The sequence below is a fragment of the Ahaetulla prasina genome, chromosome 2, assembly GCF_028640845.1.
Source record: "Ahaetulla prasina isolate Xishuangbanna chromosome 2, ASM2864084v1, whole genome shotgun sequence".
Taxonomy (NCBI): domain Eukaryota; kingdom Metazoa; phylum Chordata; class Lepidosauria; order Squamata; family Colubridae; genus Ahaetulla; species Ahaetulla prasina.
In genome coordinates this window covers 281,006,671-281,025,290 of record NC_080540.1, presented here as the reverse complement: position 1 = coordinate 281,025,290, position 18,620 = coordinate 281,006,671, and the positions used below count along the sequence as shown (strand labels likewise).

The 18,620-nt window shown below is 41.1% G+C and overlaps 1 protein-coding gene across 1 annotated transcript in view; it reads left to right on the top strand.

Annotated features, from left to right (window-relative positions):
* The first annotated feature begins 273 nt into the window (after positions 1 to 273).
* Positions 274 to 18,620, top strand: part of TARS1 (threonyl-tRNA synthetase 1) — a 35,586-nt gene continuing 17,239 nt past the window's right edge. The window contains exons 1-10 of the mRNA XM_058170201.1: positions 274 to 433; positions 3,381 to 3,461; positions 7,189 to 7,379; positions 9,568 to 9,691; positions 11,050 to 11,171; positions 12,255 to 12,372; positions 14,538 to 14,602; positions 15,179 to 15,257; positions 15,897 to 16,043; positions 18,168 to 18,266. Of these exons, the coding sequence (XP_058026184.1) occupies positions 413 to 433; positions 3,381 to 3,461; positions 7,189 to 7,379; positions 9,568 to 9,691; positions 11,050 to 11,171; positions 12,255 to 12,372; positions 14,538 to 14,602; positions 15,179 to 15,257; positions 15,897 to 16,043; positions 18,168 to 18,266 (1,047 nt within the window). The 5' untranslated portion in view covers positions 274 to 412. The remainder of the gene's footprint in view (positions 434 to 3,380; positions 3,462 to 7,188; positions 7,380 to 9,567; positions 9,692 to 11,049; positions 11,172 to 12,254; positions 12,373 to 14,537; positions 14,603 to 15,178; positions 15,258 to 15,896; positions 16,044 to 18,167; positions 18,267 to 18,620) is intronic.

The window sequence follows — 18,620 nt, the reverse complement described above, 5'->3', positions numbered from 1 at the left end:
TCGCTCTCTGCCATCGGCCTGGTGGCTGTTCCTCAATCTTCAGCACGGACAAGCCCCAACCCGGTGCCCGCCAGAGCAGCGAGAAGCGCAATCCCACTGCGCGCTCGCGGATCCTGGGAACGCCACTCCTAGCCATCTGGAGGACGCCGCTTGCAAGGCTGGGGGATCCACACGGGGACTCTCCGGCCGCGCCCCGAGCTGCTGAGCCCGGCCCCATCCACCCGGCGCCGGCCGTGCACTGCCCTGAAGCTCCGCCCAGGCAGGGCCGTCCTTCTCGGGCGCCGAGGGGCGGAGAGCTTGCGCGCAATCCGGCATAGCTCGTTGCATCAGCCAAGCAGACGGCGCTTCCTTGCTGTTTCCCGGGCGCGTTTGACAGCGATCCTGCCGACGGGCTCATCGTGTAGACAGAGAGATGGAAGCGGCCGAGCAGCAGGTAAGCAGAGCAGCCCCTGAGCGTCCTTTCCCGGGCCCGGCTTCGCTTTCCCGGCTCCTCTCGGGGCTGCCCGCCGTCGGCCTGGTTTGGGTTCCCAGAGCGCCCCGGCTCTCCAAAAGGCGTCCACGCCGGTTGGATAAAGCGGCGCGGCGGCGCGACTTTTCCTAGGATCACTTTACTCCTTCGCCTTCCCTTGTTCTCTCCCTTGCTCCTGACCTCTCAGTGTTAGTGGATTACAACTCCCATAGGGCTGCTCAAGGATCAGGCAGGTGGGGCAGGTTGGGAGATTCCGGAGGGGAGAGACTGGCCTACTGAGAACGCCTAAATGAGATCGATTGAAATAAATGTTATTTTGTTTTTCTCCCTTTGAGTTTCATTCTTAACACTGCTTTCGTTTTTTTCTTCCTGGGGATGGGTGGTGAGCTTTTTAGGGATCTTATGTATATTATTATTATTAGGGTTTTAAAAGTGACAAGCAGCATTTCAAAGGATTGAAATTGAGGGGAAGGACTTCTATTTTTTTAATTTAATTTTATTTATTCTATGATTTTTCTCCCTATGAATTTATTCCTACTTTCATTTTCTCTTCTTCGATGATGGGTGGTGAGCTTTTTTGGGAAATCATGTGGTCATGTATTGTGCAAACATTTCCATGGTGATCAGATTGTATCTCAATACAACATATATTTTATTTCCTTGTTCTGATTAGAATAATTCCTATATTTTATTTATACTACCGGTAATTCAAAAGTTTTAGATGCTGCTAATGCGTCTGAACCAAATTGGGAGATGTTTTAATTGCAATTTTAGGCAGTGCTAAATATATTGCAGTAACTCAGATGGTTTAAAACATGAATGGAAAAAGCTGATCTCCTCTCCTCCTCTTCCTCCTCTTCGCCATTTAAGTCCCATTGACATCCAAAAATGAGAGTTAACTGTGGTTTTCAAGCTGCAATTGTTCCAGGATATAAATATAACCTGTAAATCAGAGTCAGAATTATATCTCATTTCCTACATCATTCAAATATAACTTCCAGTTATATATTATATAGTAATATTTGTACTCATTCCTTGTTCATGTCGATGTTTGTACTTACACCTGTTATCTAGTACATGATAGACAAACTAAATAAAATAAAAATAAATAAAATAAAATGTTGAAGAGGTGGCTAAAAATAGAGCCAATCTCCTGCCATCATGTCAGATAAGTCATACAATTTATTTCTAATTGTGTTGGAGTTGATTATTCATGTTCAGTAGAAAAGTTGCATCATCCATTTATGTTGATTTTTTTCCATTAGCCGAATTGCAAAATATTTTCAACCCAGCTTTTGTTATCAGTTTTAGTAATTTCCATTTCCTGTCCCCTTCCTATGAAGTTAGAGACATCAAGAATAGTTCTGCAGTTGGTCAGTTTCAGTTTTCCTTGTCCTAGCTCAGTGTTTGTGAACCTTTTTCAGCATCGAGTGCTGAAACAGGAGATGTACGCGGTGGGGGGGGAGAATGCCAGAAATCTGAAGAGCAGCTCCCTGGTGCATACGCGCGAGAGTGCCAGAAACTGGAAGAGCAATTCCCGAGCGCAAGTTCCCAAGCTGAGTTTCCAGTTTTTGGCATGCACGTCGGTCACCTGGTCTTCTGATGCGCATGCGCACGTGAAGACCTGCTGGCCAGCACGCATGTACGTGCCAGAAACTGTAAGCTCAGCTTCCCGGCATGTGCATGCATGCCAGGGAGCTGCTCTTCCAATTTTCTGTGCTCCCGCGCGCATCAAGATCAGCTGGCCGGTGCCCATGTGTGCACCAGAACTCGAAAGAGCAACGGGTGACAGCATGCGTGCTGGGAGAGATGGCTCTGCGTGCCACTTCTGGCACACGTGCCATAGGTTCTCCATCACAGGCCTAGCTTATTGCAATATCATAACTGGTTTAATCCAGTTCCTCCTCTTTGGGGCTATTTCACTTCCACATCTTTCTTTATTTTTTGTTATTTTGACTTGGAGATGCCTAAATCTGCAATCACAATCAGACTGAACAGTGAGGTACTGCCTTTGACCCTTTTGTATATGTGTTGATGTTGCACATATATATAGAAAAGCAACAGGGTTTGCCTCACAATTCCCCATATCCTGTCAGAATTACATTACTCTAAAGTGTAACCCACCATATCTCCCCCAAACTGGTCATTTTTATATTTAGGTTCAGAGATAAATTGATCTGAATCTCATTTACATCACCTTAAATACTCAAAAGATTTCAAGACCCATCTCTAGATATTCTTTTATTTATGATAGAACAAGGGAAATGAAGTTATTAAAAAATCAGGACACAATTTAACCCTCAAAACCCTAAGCGTTTCAGATCCGTTACTGAGATTTACTTCAATAATCAAAATGTTTTTCTACATGAGTTTCTGACTGATGCCATGATTAGAATTAACTTGGACACTTTCTTTGGACTTCTTAAAAGTGAGACCCAGAGGTGGGTTTCAGCAGGTTCTGACCAGTTCTGGAGAACCGGTAGCAGAAATTTTGAATAGTTCGGAGAACTGGTAGTAAAAATTCTGACTGGCTCCGCCCCATCTATTCTCTGCCTCCCAAGTCCCAGCTGATCGGGAGGAAATGGGGATTTTGCAGTAACCTTTCCCTGGATTGGGGTGGGAATGGAGATTTTACAGTATCCTTCCCTTGCCATGCCCACCAAGCCATGCCCACAGAACCGGCAGTAAAAACATTTGAAACCCACCACTGGTGAGAACTGCATATTCATATCTCTAATGTATATCTTTTTCCCTAGCTAATGAAAATAACTAAGATTTTATATTAGTTAGCATGCACTTGTACTGTTCATTAGTAAAAAAAAATCTTGAAGTTCTTAGTGTTTTTGAAGAGGGAACTGATTTATGAACACTTTGAATTATGTGGCTTGATCACTTTCATTTGTTGTTTTAGATTCCTGTTGGGAAGGAGAAGAAGAAAATTCCTGGAGAGAAGAAAAATGTGGAAGGAACTGGTGATAGCAGTCGCTCTGAGGTTTGTCTCATCTTTATTTAACACATACATTAAATATTATACAGTCTCTAACATTTGGACCTTGAAAATTGAAAATTAGAATTAGAATTATTTATTGGCCAAGTGTGATTGGACACACAAGGAATTTGTCTTTGGTGCATATGCTCTCAGTGTACATAAAAAGACAAGATACATCCATCAAGAATCATAAGGTACAAGACTTAATGATAGTCATAGGCGGGGTGAAATCCAGCCGGTTCTATTTGGATCGTGCAATCCGGTAGGGCCGACTGCGCGAAGCCTCACCCACCTGCGCAGACATCATGACGTCCCTTTTTTTTTGCGATGATTTTCAGCCTCTGAGCATGCACAGAAGGCTTTGCACATGCACGGACGACAGCTCGTGTCTATTTGCGAACCGGTAAGGAAGGTAAATGAATTTCACCCTTGGTCATAGGATATAAATAAGCAGTCAAATCATACTAGGAAACAATCAATATAAATAGTAAGAATACAAACAACAAAGTTGCAGTCATACAGTCATAAGTGGGAAGAGATGGGTGATAGGAATGACAAGAAGATTAATAGTAATGCAGATTTAGTGAATAGTTTGACAGTGTTGAGGGAGTTATTTGTTTAGCAGAGTAATGGCGTTCAGGGAAAAACTGTTCTTGTGTCTAGTTGTTCTGGTATGCAGTGCAGTGTCCTGAATTCATTAAATATACTTACACATCTACTTTTTTTTTGTTAGTAATTTGTCATTTATTTATTTTATTTATTTATTTATTTTGTCATTTTGTCACAACAGTATAAGCATAAAAATAACATAGTGTTCTGTCCTCCTTCGCCTCCATCCAAGTGATGGCTTAATTAGCCGGCACTATCAGCTCTGGCAGCAAAATAGCAAGCGTATGCCAAGTGTCTCTGTTATCTCCCTTGACGCCTATGAGTCACCCAGGAACAAACTTCAGCTCTTAGTTAATCAGTTGATTTGCCTGCTACGAAGAGACACAGCAGCTCTTGCTGCCTTTATATCCTGTTGGGTGTGGCTCCATGACTCAGCACTTCCTAGGCCTGCCCCACCCCTGCTTCTGTTGTTTCCTCCTCTCCTGCCTACGAAACCTAGGGTCCAACTAAGCCTGATTGCCATCACCTGGGTCTGAAGGTGTGGCCTGGGGGGGGGAAAGAGTCAGGGGACGGAGGCCTTGTTATCTCTTCCATCTGGCCTGCTTCTGGCTCCTGGAGCTGAGCCAGGGAAGCCGGTGCTCCCGAGGTAAGTCCTGCCGGCCCTTCCCCCTCACTGTCCAAGTCACTTTCTGGCAGGAGGCCCGGCTCAGGGGGCGCAGACACAACAATATAGTATATAAGCATATATATGAGCATAAGTATGTAATAACTATATTAATTGGATATAATGAAAGGAAACATGCTCATGATTTTGTCTTCAGTTCAAAACAATAAAAAACAAGCAAGTTGTTAATTTCTCCTTCCGTTTTCTTCCTCCCTTCCCCAATCATAACTGCCTCAACTTATTTTAAGAACCTTACGGGAAGATACCTGTACAGGTAGTCTTGGTTTTAGCAACCAAAGTTGGGACTGGCAACTTGATTGTTAAGCAAAGCAGCTATACTTATGATCTTAATTCCTTTGTTTTACAGACCTGCAAAGATTATAATTGCAAGGATTGGTCACAAAGTTATTTTTTCATCACTGTTGTAACTGCAAATGGTTGCTAAACAAGGCAGCTGTTAAATGATGACTTCCTGTACATGATTAGGTCTTGATGTCCTAATTTATAATTGTAATTTTTAAAAATACATAAAAATTGTATATATCTATGGGTATAGCTTTGAAAGGTGGCTTAATTGAAATGTGCTGGACACTGCAAGGAAATCCACAGATCCTTTCTTTTTCTAAATCTCTGGGGGATTATTAGATAATATGTGAAAACAACCTTCTTGGATCAAAACAATAAGCCCCAAAGTTTGTTTCCATCATTAGATGACCGACTATATTTAGGAAACTTGGAAATATCGCACACAAAATTCAAGACTTCTTCCAGCAATTGCTACTTAGCAATTTGTGCTTATCAGTACAGAGTATTTATTTAGTTAAAACTGCTAATTCTAACTCAATGTGTGATTTATTTTTATTTATTTTATTTATCAAATTTTTATCCCGCCCTTCTCCCGAAGGACTCAGGGCGGTGTACAGCCTAAATAAAATTGTACGTATTACAAAGGTTTCTAACTGACGGATGTGTTGCCACTGAAAGAATGGCTGTTTTGGTGAATAAACAAACATTCATATTAATACTCAATGTTTTTAGTGCATTTAACACTTTTGAAACATTTTATGCACAATGCATGAAATCATTATAAGAAGTTGCTCATTGGGGCATTTCTGTTCTAATCACCCACCGCTTTTTCAGTTCTCTTTTAAGAATCCTTCAGCATTCTGTGTCCATTGCCCTCAATGACACGGTTAGTCATTTGGGGTGGAGAGAGGAATTATTCTTGTGGTTTATTTCTTCTTGGAAGTTTTGTAAACCTCAAATCAAATTATTTTATGGTCCTAAACCAGCACCATAAACCTCAAGGTTTCTTTCAAACTTACTGAAAGTTCTCCTGTTTTGAGGAAGAGGGATGTATAAAATTGAAGGGTCCTGGTGCTCTTTCAGCTTGGTTATTTTCTCGCAGATGTTTCCTTACCCGAGCTCTAGATCTGTGATGGCGAACCTATGGCATGCATGCGCGCAGCACCCTCTCTATGGGCACGCGAGCTGTTGCCCCAGCTCAGCTCTGCTCTGCCACGCATGCGCGTACGCCTCCCACTGGCCAGCTGGTCTTTGGGTCTCTGCTGTCCATGTGCGGGGTGTGGGGCAGATGCGCAGGGGGCAAGGCATATGCTGTTGTCTGTCAGCAGCCTACGGAGCTGGCAATGGGGTTGGACAGCGATGAGGCTGGGATGGGGCCAGGGCCATCGGGGAGTGAGGTGCAGACTCCAGAGCCTCCAGAAACTGACAGTAGTGAGGCAGAGGAACAGGAGGAGCCTGTTCCTAATGCACGCATGAGAAGAGCTGCCAGAAGGCAAGAGCAGCTCAAGCAGAGAGGACAACTCGGGAGTAGGGCCAAGAGATGATTGGCCCCTCCCATAAGGCTTAAAACAGACCAGTAACGGCGTTTGGGCTTTGCCAGAAAACAACGTTGGTAGCTGCGTCTTCTGCTTCATCCACGTCTTGCATTTATTTTTGTGACTTCTGAACGTTTGCCAAGAAAGGCCTTTGGCAGTTTGCCTAATTGGACCAAGGTTTGCAATAGGACTGAAGAATTTGTGTCGGGAGGAATTTGTTTTAATTTGAGTTGAACTACGCTGGGAATGAAGTAATTCTCAGCTGTTCGAATAAAGTTTTTTTTTCCCCCACGGACTGAGTTTCCTACTACCTACTTGGGCCTGGGTCACAACATATGCATGGGGAGCAGGGTGCATGCGCGGGTTAGCCATCACTGCTCTAATGGCACTGGTGATATTACCTAATTCGGTAATGAAACGTCTGCGAGAAAACAATTGAGCTCACAGAGCACCAGGAATCCCTTCATTTCAACCCCGAGCTACAAATATTCTCCTTTATTGATATATAAAATTCTTTAGACTGCCCTGAATAAAGACGATATGGGAAACTGAAGGTACTTAATAAAGGTAGGCTCCAGAATATTCATTTTTCTTTACCTTTCTTCATCCCATGCAGCTTAGTCCATGGCCTGACTATATTAACCAACGCTTGGAAATGTACCATAAACTTAAAGCAGAACATGATGCTCTTTTGGCAGAGCGGGCTGCTAAAGACAGCCAGCCCATTAAAGTGAACTTACCTGATGGCAAACAAATCGATGCTGAATCCTGGAAGACTACACCCTACCAAATTGCCTGTGGAATCAGGTATATTTTCCCTTTAGAAAATTCATATTGCATTTATAGTTCATAGATGGGTGCATTTAATTTTTAATTGCATCCTAACCATGTTCTTCTCAGTCATTCTTTATAGCACCTCATTTTCCTGTATTGAGAAAACATCTTCATGACTTCTCTATATGTTGTATACAGGAATAAACGATTGTTAATGTTTTAGAATAGAATTTTTATTGGCCAAGTGTGATTGGACACACAAGGAATTTGTCTTGGTGCATATGCTCTCAGTGTACATAAAAGAAAAGATACGTTCATCAAGGTACAACATTTACAACACAATTGATGGTCAATATATCAATATAAATCATAAGGATTGCCAGCAACAAGTTATAGTCATACAGTCATAAATGGAAAGAGATTGGTGATGGGAACTATGAGAAGATTAATAGTAGTGCAGATTCAGTAAATAGTTTGATAGTGTTGATGGAATTATTTGTTTAGCAGAGTGATGGCCTTCGGGAAAAAACTGTTCTTGTGTCTAAATGTCTTTTGCATTTAAATGTAACACAGTGATGCAATTTTAATACAAAATCTACGTATTCTGTGCTACTTTGTACAGCTTAGGGAAAGTATTTTGAGGGAAAAAACATTTAAATAAGACAATTATATAATTTAAAAAATCTAGCTACCATACTATTTGGAGTATAAGATGCCCTCTTCCCCCCCCAAAAAGAGGGTCTTATATACCAAATACAGCCATTTTTGGCCTCATGAAATCCTGTCCCGCATGTCCCGTTTTTGTGAAAAATAGGCCCATTTTTCACAAATACAGGGTGCACAGAGGGTTTGGGAGGCCTGCAGAGTGCTCCTGGGGGTTGGGGAGGGCAGAAATGCAACATGTGGAGGGTTTGGAAAGCCAGAAATGGGCCTGTTTTTGCAAAAATGGGGGTATTTTTGCCCTTCCCAGCCCCAGGAGCACTCTGCAAGCCTCCCAAATCCTCTGCATGGCCCATTTTACACAAAAACAGGATGCGCAGAGGGTTTGGGAGGCCAACAGAGTGCCCCTGGGGGCTGGGGAGGGCAAAAATGAGATGTGTGGGGTTTGGGAAGCCAGAAATGGGGCCGTTTTTGCAAAAATTGGGGGGTTTTGCCCTTCTTAGCTCCCAGGAGCGTTCTGTAGGCCTCCCAAACCCTCCGCGTGCCCCATTTTTGCAAAAAATGGACTCATTTTTGGCCTCTCAGACTTCCCACGTGTCAAGTTTTTCCCCTCCCCAGCCCCCAGAAGCACTCTGCAAGCCTCCCAAACCCTCTGCGTGCCCCATTTTTTGCAAATGGGCATTAGTTATTGTCCTTTCTAATTTAATCTGAAATCAGACACAGTCACAGTAGAATTTACTTATCAAATTAGAGTTGTTCAGGGCTATTTGTATTTTAGGAAATGTTAAGATTTTTTAAAAACTGTAATAAGTGTATTATTAGGAATTTTATCAGAATAGGACTACTCACCTCATCAGATGTCACAAATATACAAGGTGACATTAAAAATTAGCCTTTAAAACCATTGATCAGAGAAAGAGAACAAAAGAGACACTCCTACGTGCTCTAAGTCAGTGGCTCCCAATGTTTTGGGCACCAGGGACAGGTTTTGTGGAGAAAAGTTTTTCCAAGGCCCAGAGGGGTGTGGTTTTGTATGTTGCCTGCATCCCATGATTTGCATGGACAGATTTCTGGCGTGCTGTGGACCAGTGCCAATCCACAGACCAGGGGTTGGGGACCCCTGCTCTAAGTATCCCTGGAGCTTGTAAAATGCTTTCTATTGTTTTCTTGTTCAACGCATTCTCAGTATTTATCATGGCAGTGTTGCCTGGTTTTCATAGGCCGTTCGTTGCCATTTCTCACCTTGCATGTTTCTGACATCCAACAAGAAGAGTAATCCTTTTCTGATAAATTCCAAACAATATACTTATTATTTGTTTTGAAAATAAATGTTCAAAATTTGACTCATTGCATGTTCCAAAAATACCTTTGTACTAGAAAAAGATGCGCCCAAAAATAAACAATTCCCTGTCATTAGGGTATACTACCTTGTAAAATAATATTTAGATAATGAAAATGAGTTTGGGGATTTTTTTTCTGCTGCCATTGAGAATAAACAAGCTATTAAAAATTGTGTTAATATGTACCTACAACTTAAATGACTACTGTTTCACACTTTTAGTCAAGGTTTAGCTGACAACACTGTTATTGCTCGAGTGGATAAAATGGTTTGGGATCTTGATCGTCCCCTGGAGAGAGACTGTACCTTGGAATTACTCAAATTTGATGATGAAGAAGCTCAAGCAGTAAGTTATCAATTCAGTTGTATGAAAAGAACAGCCTCAGCTACCGTAGGAGCACCTGGCTAACCTTACTAGGATTGGAAGCTAAGCCAGGCCTAGTTTGTGCTTAGATGGAGAGGCTTCCGGGGAGAACTTCTATATGGCCATCTACTTGTCTGGTCTCCACAAAGATTGATTTTAATATATTGAGACAAGCCCCAAACTTGATTGAAAGCAGACTATACAGTAAATAAACAGCATATTAAACAACATAGAGGGATAGAATCAAAATCACGTGAAGTGTTAATACCACTTTATAATGCCTTGGTAAGGCCATACTTGCATTCAGTTTTGGTCACCACAGTGTAAAAAAGATGTGGAGACTCTAGAAAGAGCAACAAAGATGATTAGGGGACCGGAGGCTAAAACATATGAAAAACGGTTGCAAGAACTGGGTATGTCTAGTTTAATGAAAAGAAGGACTAGGGGAGACACAATAGCAGTGTTCCAATATCTCAGGGGCTGCCACAAAGAAGAGGGGAGGGTCAACCTATTCTCCAAAGCACCTTAAAGCAGGACAAGAAGCAATGGGTGGAAGCTAATCAAGGAGAGAAGCAACCTAGAACTAAGGAGAAATTTCCTGACAGTTAGAACAATGACTCAGTGGAACAACTTGCTTCCAGAAGTTGTGAATGCTCCAACACTGGAAATTTTTAAGAAGATGTTGGATAAGCATTTGTCTGAAGTGCTGTAGGGTTTCCTGCCTGGGCAGAGGGTTGGACTAGAAGACCTCCAAGGTCCCTTCCAGCTCTGTTATTATTATATTATATCAATGTTTGTAGTATAAATAGAGAGGAAGGAGAACTTTAGGTGTTATTCAAGTCTAAAGGAGGAAGGGTTATCATTTGGTGAGCATGATTGGCCTAGGGTTTTCCTGTTTTCCTGTTGTTGTTCTTGTTGTTTTTTGTCAATGAGAATGAACTGTTAATTCTGTGTTTGTGTTTCTCACATTTGGCAACTTCAAGGTGTGTGGGCTTCAAACACCAACACATGCTGTCTGAGGAATTCTGGAAGTTGAAGCCTACACATCTTAAAGTTGCCAAAGATGAGAAACACTGATTTGTACTGTTTATTTATTTAATAAATTTATATGCCACCCATCTCACCTAGAGGTGACTCTAGACAGCTTAGAACCAAGCAACACAATAAAACTTTAAAATATATGAAATATTAATATTAAACTATACCATAGTCTGATAATTCATGAATGTCTCAGGGTGGTAGGAAATTATGTTGGCACACTTAAATTTGACAGCATAGCATTAATTGGAGTCTACAAATACAGGTCTGATCTGTTCTCTTTGTCTTTTCCCTTCTGTTAGGTGTACTGGCATTCTAGTGCTCACATAATGGGCGAAGCCATGGAAAGAATATACGGTGGTTGCTTATGTTATGGTCCACCAATAGAGAATGGATTTTACTATGATATGTTCCTTGAAGATGGGTAAGCTTTCTGCATGTATATGTTTGTGTGTGTGTGTTTGTGTGTGTATCTGTATGAGGAGACAAGGGTAAATCCCATTTTCCTGGATGAATGAGATTAGGATGCAATGACAGGTAGTCCTTGACTTATGACCACAAGAGGGAATAGAATTTATTGTTAAGCAATGCGGCTTTTCATTGAGATGTCACAAGACTTGTGACTTTCCTGCCAGTTTCTCCCTTGACTTTGCTTGTTAGAAGCCATCCCAGAATGTTCCATGTGGTGATCACATGACTATAGGATTCTACAACTATTGATAATAGGTGTGACAATTGCCAGGCTCCCGAATTACACTCACATGACTGCAGGGACACCATGTTCGTAATAAGTGAGAGGACCAGTTGTAAGTAATTTTTCAACACTGTTGAAGTTCAAGTGGTCACTAAGTAAATGGTTGTAAGTCAAGGACTACCTATATAGGTTTCCAGCATGAGTTCATCAGATTCATCTATGCCAGGGATGTCCAAACTCGGCAACTTTAAGATTTGTGGGCTTCAACTCCCAGAATTCCTCAGCCAGCAAAGCAAAGCTGGCTGAGGAATTCTGGGAGTTGAAGTCCACAAGTCTTAAAGTTGCCGAGTTTGGACCACCCTAACCTATACTAATCTTTACAAAAACTTAGCAACTCAGAAATTTTCTGTGCCTTTTTATAAGGGGACTCCTTGAACTGCTGTGAGTTTATTTCTGCATCTTTTTGATGACTTTGACTCAGTTTTTACATGTGGGGCATTTAATAAGGGTTTCAGTTCCTACTAAATGGCTATAAAACTTTTATCTGCAAAGTTCATTATTTCTGGTTTTTTGCCAGATGCTGCCTGTAAAAGATTTAAAATAAAATATGCACTGTTGCTTTGTTGGTGGAGGTTTTCAAACTAAAAGGATTTTCTTTCTACTTCCCCCTTCAGTGCAGGGCAGCCCTCTTGATCTGGCAATTTGCTTTTAGTGATGGCTGTATAAGAAGCAAAAAAAACCCAAAAACAACCAAACCCAGAGGTCAGACAACAATAAGTACAATTGATATTGATATATCTTTGTTTGTTTCAGGGGTGTGTCTAGCAATGACTTCCCTGCCATTGAAGTCTTGTGCAAGAAAATCATGAAAGAGAAGCAACTTTTTGAGCGACTGGAAATTAAGAAGGAAACTTTACTTGAAATGTTTAAGGTAGACCCTAAAATATGCTGTCATGCCAACTTTAGTTACTAGAGGAGCATTTAGGTATTTTTGCAACACCTCTAATCATATGACCTATTTCAGCTGATCTTTATGATTCAGTTGGTGTCTTTAGCATCTCAGTTTTGGTAACCTTGAGTGTTACCAAAGGCTGGTTGAATCCATCCCTTTTCTCTGTTTAAACTATTCTATTATTTCTATGTTGCATTTATGTTTTACAGACAAAGAAATAAAGGGAAACTAATATAGATCTATTTCAAGCTATTTAACTCTCATCAGCTAACCTTACCTTTCTGGGATCAAACCCAGGCTACTTGCATATTAGATAGATGTATTAAACCTGTAAGCCACGGGCTCTCCTCACTTTGTCGTCTCCCTTTATTCCTTTGTCGGTAAAGCATAAATTCAACACAAAAATAGTTCTGCACGAAAGCGACGGCCTGTGAAGGCTCCTGGATTGGGGCTGAAAAGCGAAAGCAGTATGCTCTGTCCCATAATTGGGTAGACCAGGTTGCCCTAATAGACCGGTCTCATCTGAAAAAAATCAGATACCATGTTACTCAGATACCATGTTGAATGTGGGATGTCATGTCTGCAGACTAGGCCTTCCTTAATGGCAGGGTTTTCCAACCTTGGCAACTTTAAGATGTGTGGACTTCAACTCCCAGAATTCCCCAGCCAGCCTTAGAGCAGAAACCCATGCGTCTTAAAATTGCCAAGGTTGTAAATCCTGCTTTACTGGCTTATACATCCCCCTTTCCCATCAAATATAGAATCCTCACTTTGCAAACCTAATATGGCTTCATCATCATCCTCTTTTAACGACTCCATAATCCCTTGTGGGGTAGAGTCTGGGCAACTGAATGGAGCTGAGTGTTTACTGGCTGGATGCCTTTCCTGTTGCCAATGCTGAGCTTTGTTCAGCAGATATAATTGTGCCCAGAGAGAGAAATATCTCCCTCTACCTAGGATTAAACTAACAGCCTTTTGATTGTGAGGCAAGAGCTCCACCTTTTGGCCACTGCACCACTCCGCAAAACTAATATGGCTTGATGCTTTGAAATTAAGTGTAAACACAGGGCTGGCTTTTACAAGAAAGCTGCAGAGATCTAAGCAGGAAATACGGTCAGAATTCAGTCTTTCCCCTTAATAAACCTTCCCCTTAATGAACCGCCTGTGCAAACACTACAATAAGGCTTTGTATATTCATCCCCTTCATTTTCAAAGTTGTGAAGTGACCTGCAGTAGGAAATATTGGACAATAATTATTAAGCTGTTGTGTTTGATCTCCGAGCTTGGCAATTTGGTTGCAAACGTTTTGTCGCCATTCGAGGGGACATTGTCAGTGCGTTTTGAGCGTGAGACACAACTCAAAGTGTACAGACGATGTCTCGAATGGTGATGAAACGTTTGCAACCAAATTGCCAAGCGCGGTGCTCAAACCAAAAACCCAACTACCAACCCGAGCTACTAATATTCAAACACATTTCAACAACAACTATTGTTGACAACCTCCTAATTTGCAACTACTTGGATAGCAGAATGCTTAGTGACTGTTCAAAGTTTTGGTCAATCCAAAAAGAGGGACTTAGGACCCATATTTGAAGTTCTGATGGTTAAGCCCACTTGGAAGTCACATGACCAAACTTTGGGCACTTGCAATATGGCTGCATTTACAGCTGTTTGCAACATCGTGCAGTCATGCGACCACAGTTTTTGATGGTTTCGCTGAAAACCAGCACTTCCAGTTTTTGGCAAAACCACACCCATAGCAAACTATAGCAAAAACCCCTCTTTACAATTGTTGCAATGTATGACCATAATCAACAGGCTCCATTACAGTGGTATGTCAAGTACTACCCCTATAATGCCGTCTCATAGAATTCTGAGACGTTAAGCTGACCAGTTTAATGGTTTCCCAGTCTTTGGAATACATTAGTATGAAGGGAATGCAAGAAGAAATGCATGATTAAATTCATCGTGGAAGTTTTGTGGAAAGCATAGATGCAATTGGCTATTTTTCAAAGAATAGAAAGATACGTTTCATATGGGTAAATAGAATAATTTTTGCTTCAACATCAAATTACAAGCACAAGAAATTGTATCTTAAAATTTACATTAATTCTATATATTTTTAAAATTGTCTTTTCAAACAGTACAACAAATTCAAGTGTCGGATCTTAAATGAAAAAGTCACCACTCCAACTACTACTGTATACAGGTAAAACAAAAGGCAAACACCCACCTAGCCTGGATTTTTTATTAGTAACTGTAGAGTCCCCAGTTTTAAACAAAATTGTCCTACTTGTAATTTGGAAAGTATATTATAGACCCTTCCACAAAATACCTATCATGGAGTGTCTACCCAGTCATAACACCACTATATAGAATGTGGCCAATTGGAACAATTTATCTCCATCGCATACCTTAATCCACTGTTTTGCAATCATGGTAACTTTAAGATGTGTGGACTTCAACTCCCAGAATTCCCCAGCCAGCCATGGGAATTCTGGAGTTTGAAGTCCGCATCTCTTAAAGCTATTGTGGTTGAGAAACACTGCTGCGATCCCTCAAGATATTGTCTGACCATTTACCTTTCTCTGTTTTCTGGGCAGAAGGGCACAGTTCCAAAGAAAACCCTGATTTGCAGCAGTCTACAGTTTTATTTTATAAGAATGTCCAGTGTTTATATTGTTAGAGGCTGATTGCTGCACATTCACTTTTCTTTAATTAAAAACAAGAAGTCAGTGCTTATGACACAAATTTCAAGGAACTCAACTATATCATTACCTTTTAGGTGTGGCCCTTTGATTGATCTTTGTAGAGGGCCCCACGTCAGACATACTGGGAAAATAAAAGCCTTAAAAATACATAAGGTAAGAAATTAAATTTCATCCTGTAATTATGGTATATGTGGCTAGATCCTCATGACAAAGAGCTTTGGGGCAATTTTTCTGGTTGAGTTTTTAAAATCCAGTCAAAACTTCCCTGGAAAGGTGCATTGATTTGGTTTAGAGTTAGTAGAATCATTGGCATTTCGTTTGAAATCATTGCAGTGTAAAAATGTTTTTAAAAGTTCTGCCTCTCTTATTGAAATGAAGAAGAGCAATTTAACTTTTTAAACACCTGGGAATACTTTGGTTTCATTGAAATCAGCTGGTCTTATATGGGAATAAATTGAGCCCCTTTGTCGTTTTTGTTTATTGCAGCTGTAATAAAAAAATACTTTAAAATATTTGTCAAACTCATCCCATGGTTATTTCAGAATTGGTAGCTGTGTTTATTGTTGCACACTAATTTACACGTCCTCGTGTTCCCTTCCATCAAAATGTTATTTAAGAATTACTGTAGATTTGCACATCATAAGATATCCTAAATTATTTCTGAATTGTAACAAATACATATGCTTAAACATAGACTGAACATGTAGCATTGGTTTCCTGTGAACGTCGGTAATTACTCAGAGTTGCTCTGTAATAATACTATTTGCTACTGAATCTTTTCTATAACTCCAGAATTCTTCTACCTATTGGGAAGGAAAGTCTGATATGGAAACCTTGCAAAGGGTTTATGGCATCTCCTTCCCTGATGCAAAAATGCTGAAGGAATGGGAAAAGTTCCAAGAAGAGGCAAAGAACCGGGATCACAGGAAAATTGGACGGGTAAGAGGAATTTCTCACTCACTCGGGTATATTTCTATTTCGGGTATCTTCTGTAGGAGATATTTCTCCTGAGGTTAGGATGGGTTTGCACGAGACTCTTTGTCTTTACACATGTTTCTTTCAATGACATTTAACTGTGTCCTGCTCAAATACAGGTAGTCCTCGACTTACAACAGTTCACTTAGTGGCAGTTCAAAGTTACAGTGGCAATGAAAAAAGTGACTTACGACCATTTGTCATTGTTATGACCTTTGAAGCACCCCTGGGATTATCTGATCAAAATTCAGATGCTTGGCAACTGGTTCACACTTATGACCGTTGCTGTGTCCCAAGGTGATGTGATCACTTTTTGCAGCCTGACAAGCAAAGTCAATGGGGAAGCCAGATTCACCTAACAACCAGGTTTCTAACTGCAATGGTTCACTTAACTGCAGTTCGACTGCAGTGGTTCACTTAACCACAGTGGCAAGGAAGGTCGTAAAATGGGGCAAAACTAATCAAACAAATGTCTCACTTAAGAACAGAAATTTTGGGCTCTATTGTGGTCATAAGTCGAGGACTACCTATAGTGCATTTTTTTTTAAAAAAAACTAATTTCTCATCCTTCTTTGCTATATAAAATAATAGTCTATCAGACAGCAGTTGCTATAAAAATCATGAGTACATATTATGATTATTACAGAGAGGGGCAAAAGATGAATATAATGCATTTTTTCTTCCATCCTTTATAATTGCACTGAGCTCTCTTTCTTCATCTTTGCTGGAATATAATTTGAAGTTACTTTTTATTTTCTGTTCTCAGGCAGAAAGCCGTGTGTACTTGAAAATCTGGGTATCCGGTTCCCTTAAAAGCCATCTGAGATTCCTTTAGGCTTAAGACAGGGGTTTTTAGTTACTTGGGGTAGACCTTTGCTCCTACTGGCTGCTTCAGACAACCAGGGAGGAAGGTCGAAAGTGAGAGATGCTTTTTAAAGGGAGAAGGCTGGGACTGTAGCTTTGAAGGAAGCCATAATGCACCTCCCACTAAAGCAGGGATGTCCAAACTTGGCAACTTTAAGACTTGTGGACTTCAACTCCCAGAATTCCTCAGCCTGCAAAGCTGAGGCTGAGGAATTCTGGGAGTTGAAGTCCACAAGTCTTAAAGTTGCCAAGTCTGAATACCCCTGTTCTAAAGAAATCATCTCTCATCCTTGTTGTGTTGTTGTGTTGAGTAACTTCTATCTAGTCTCCAATCACTCCTTTTTGGGGAAGATTTTGGAGAAAGGAAGCAGATTCTCTGTATCCCTTTCAGCCAGGTTGCAAGACTTGGTCTTAGGGCATAACATGTTAGTATTGGGGATGCTGCCAATGTCAAGGTTCCAGAAAAACCTCTTCTGCATAAAGAAAAACTCAGAAGCCATTGTTTTCCAGAGTTCTTTACTAGCATGAGGAAACTGGCACACGATGAGTGAAATTCCAAAACTGAATTTCCGGATTCTTTTCCCCAGTTATACAAACCCCAAGAGTCCCACCCCCTGACCCCTTTGATGGTCACATGGTCCCACGTTCTCCCAGTTCATTCGAATATCTTCTTGCCACTCTTCCTGCAGATGTGAACACCATCCGACCTTGACCGCTTGAAGAATGTTACCATACCCCCCAGCCCCCCTTCCTCCCCTCAGGGGAAAAATGTGGCAGCGTCTGGAACCCTAAAGTCTAATATGGTTTCCAGGCCTGACAGGCGTCCCCCCTTGGAAAAGAAGCTATATCCTGGGAAAGAAAGCAAAGAGTCGATAAAGAAGAGTGTCAGTGGTCCACACTTCCCTTCTACCCCCCACTCCCCTCTCCAAGAGGTTTTTTCGGTTTGTCAGGGAAAGTGTCGTGAAAGTCAGGTTTCCAGGCCTGACAGCCAACTTTATTTCTGGTTTAAGGGATTTTTTAGTGGTTTTACTTGTTCCTTAATTACATTTTCTTATTCGTGATGCACTTGGTTTTAGCAGTTTGTGGGACACCCAGAGTCTTTGATGATCAATTAAGCAATTAATGTGATCTTAGAAAATAATTGTTCTTCTGAATATTTTCCAATAACAGTGCAACTGAGGTAAGAAAATAAATAGGAAAACTGTGTTTTTTTTTATCCCAAAGGATCAAGAACTCTTTTTCTTCCACGAACTCAGTCCTGGTAGCTGTTTCTTCCTTCCGAAGGGCGCTTACGTCTATAATACACTGATAGAATATATCAGGGTGAGTCATAACAATTCATCTTTATGGTGTCAGCAGCACTCCTTGCTTCAATTCCTCATATACCCTGTTTCCCCCAAAATAAGACATCCCTGGATAATAAGCCCAAGCGCTTATTTCAGGGTTCAGAAAAATAAAAGACAGGGTCTTATTTTCGGGGAAACACGGTAGAAGTTTGGATGCCTTCTTGCTGCAGCAGAAATGACCCTGGTTGCATTACAGTTTCTACACAATGTTCGGTTTTACATTTATCATGCTACACTGGTCAGTGCATTTCTAGAATAGATGTCCAGCTTGTGGCTAATATCACAGTTCACTCAACAGGTAAAGTATATAAGGTGCCTTCTGTATTCCCTT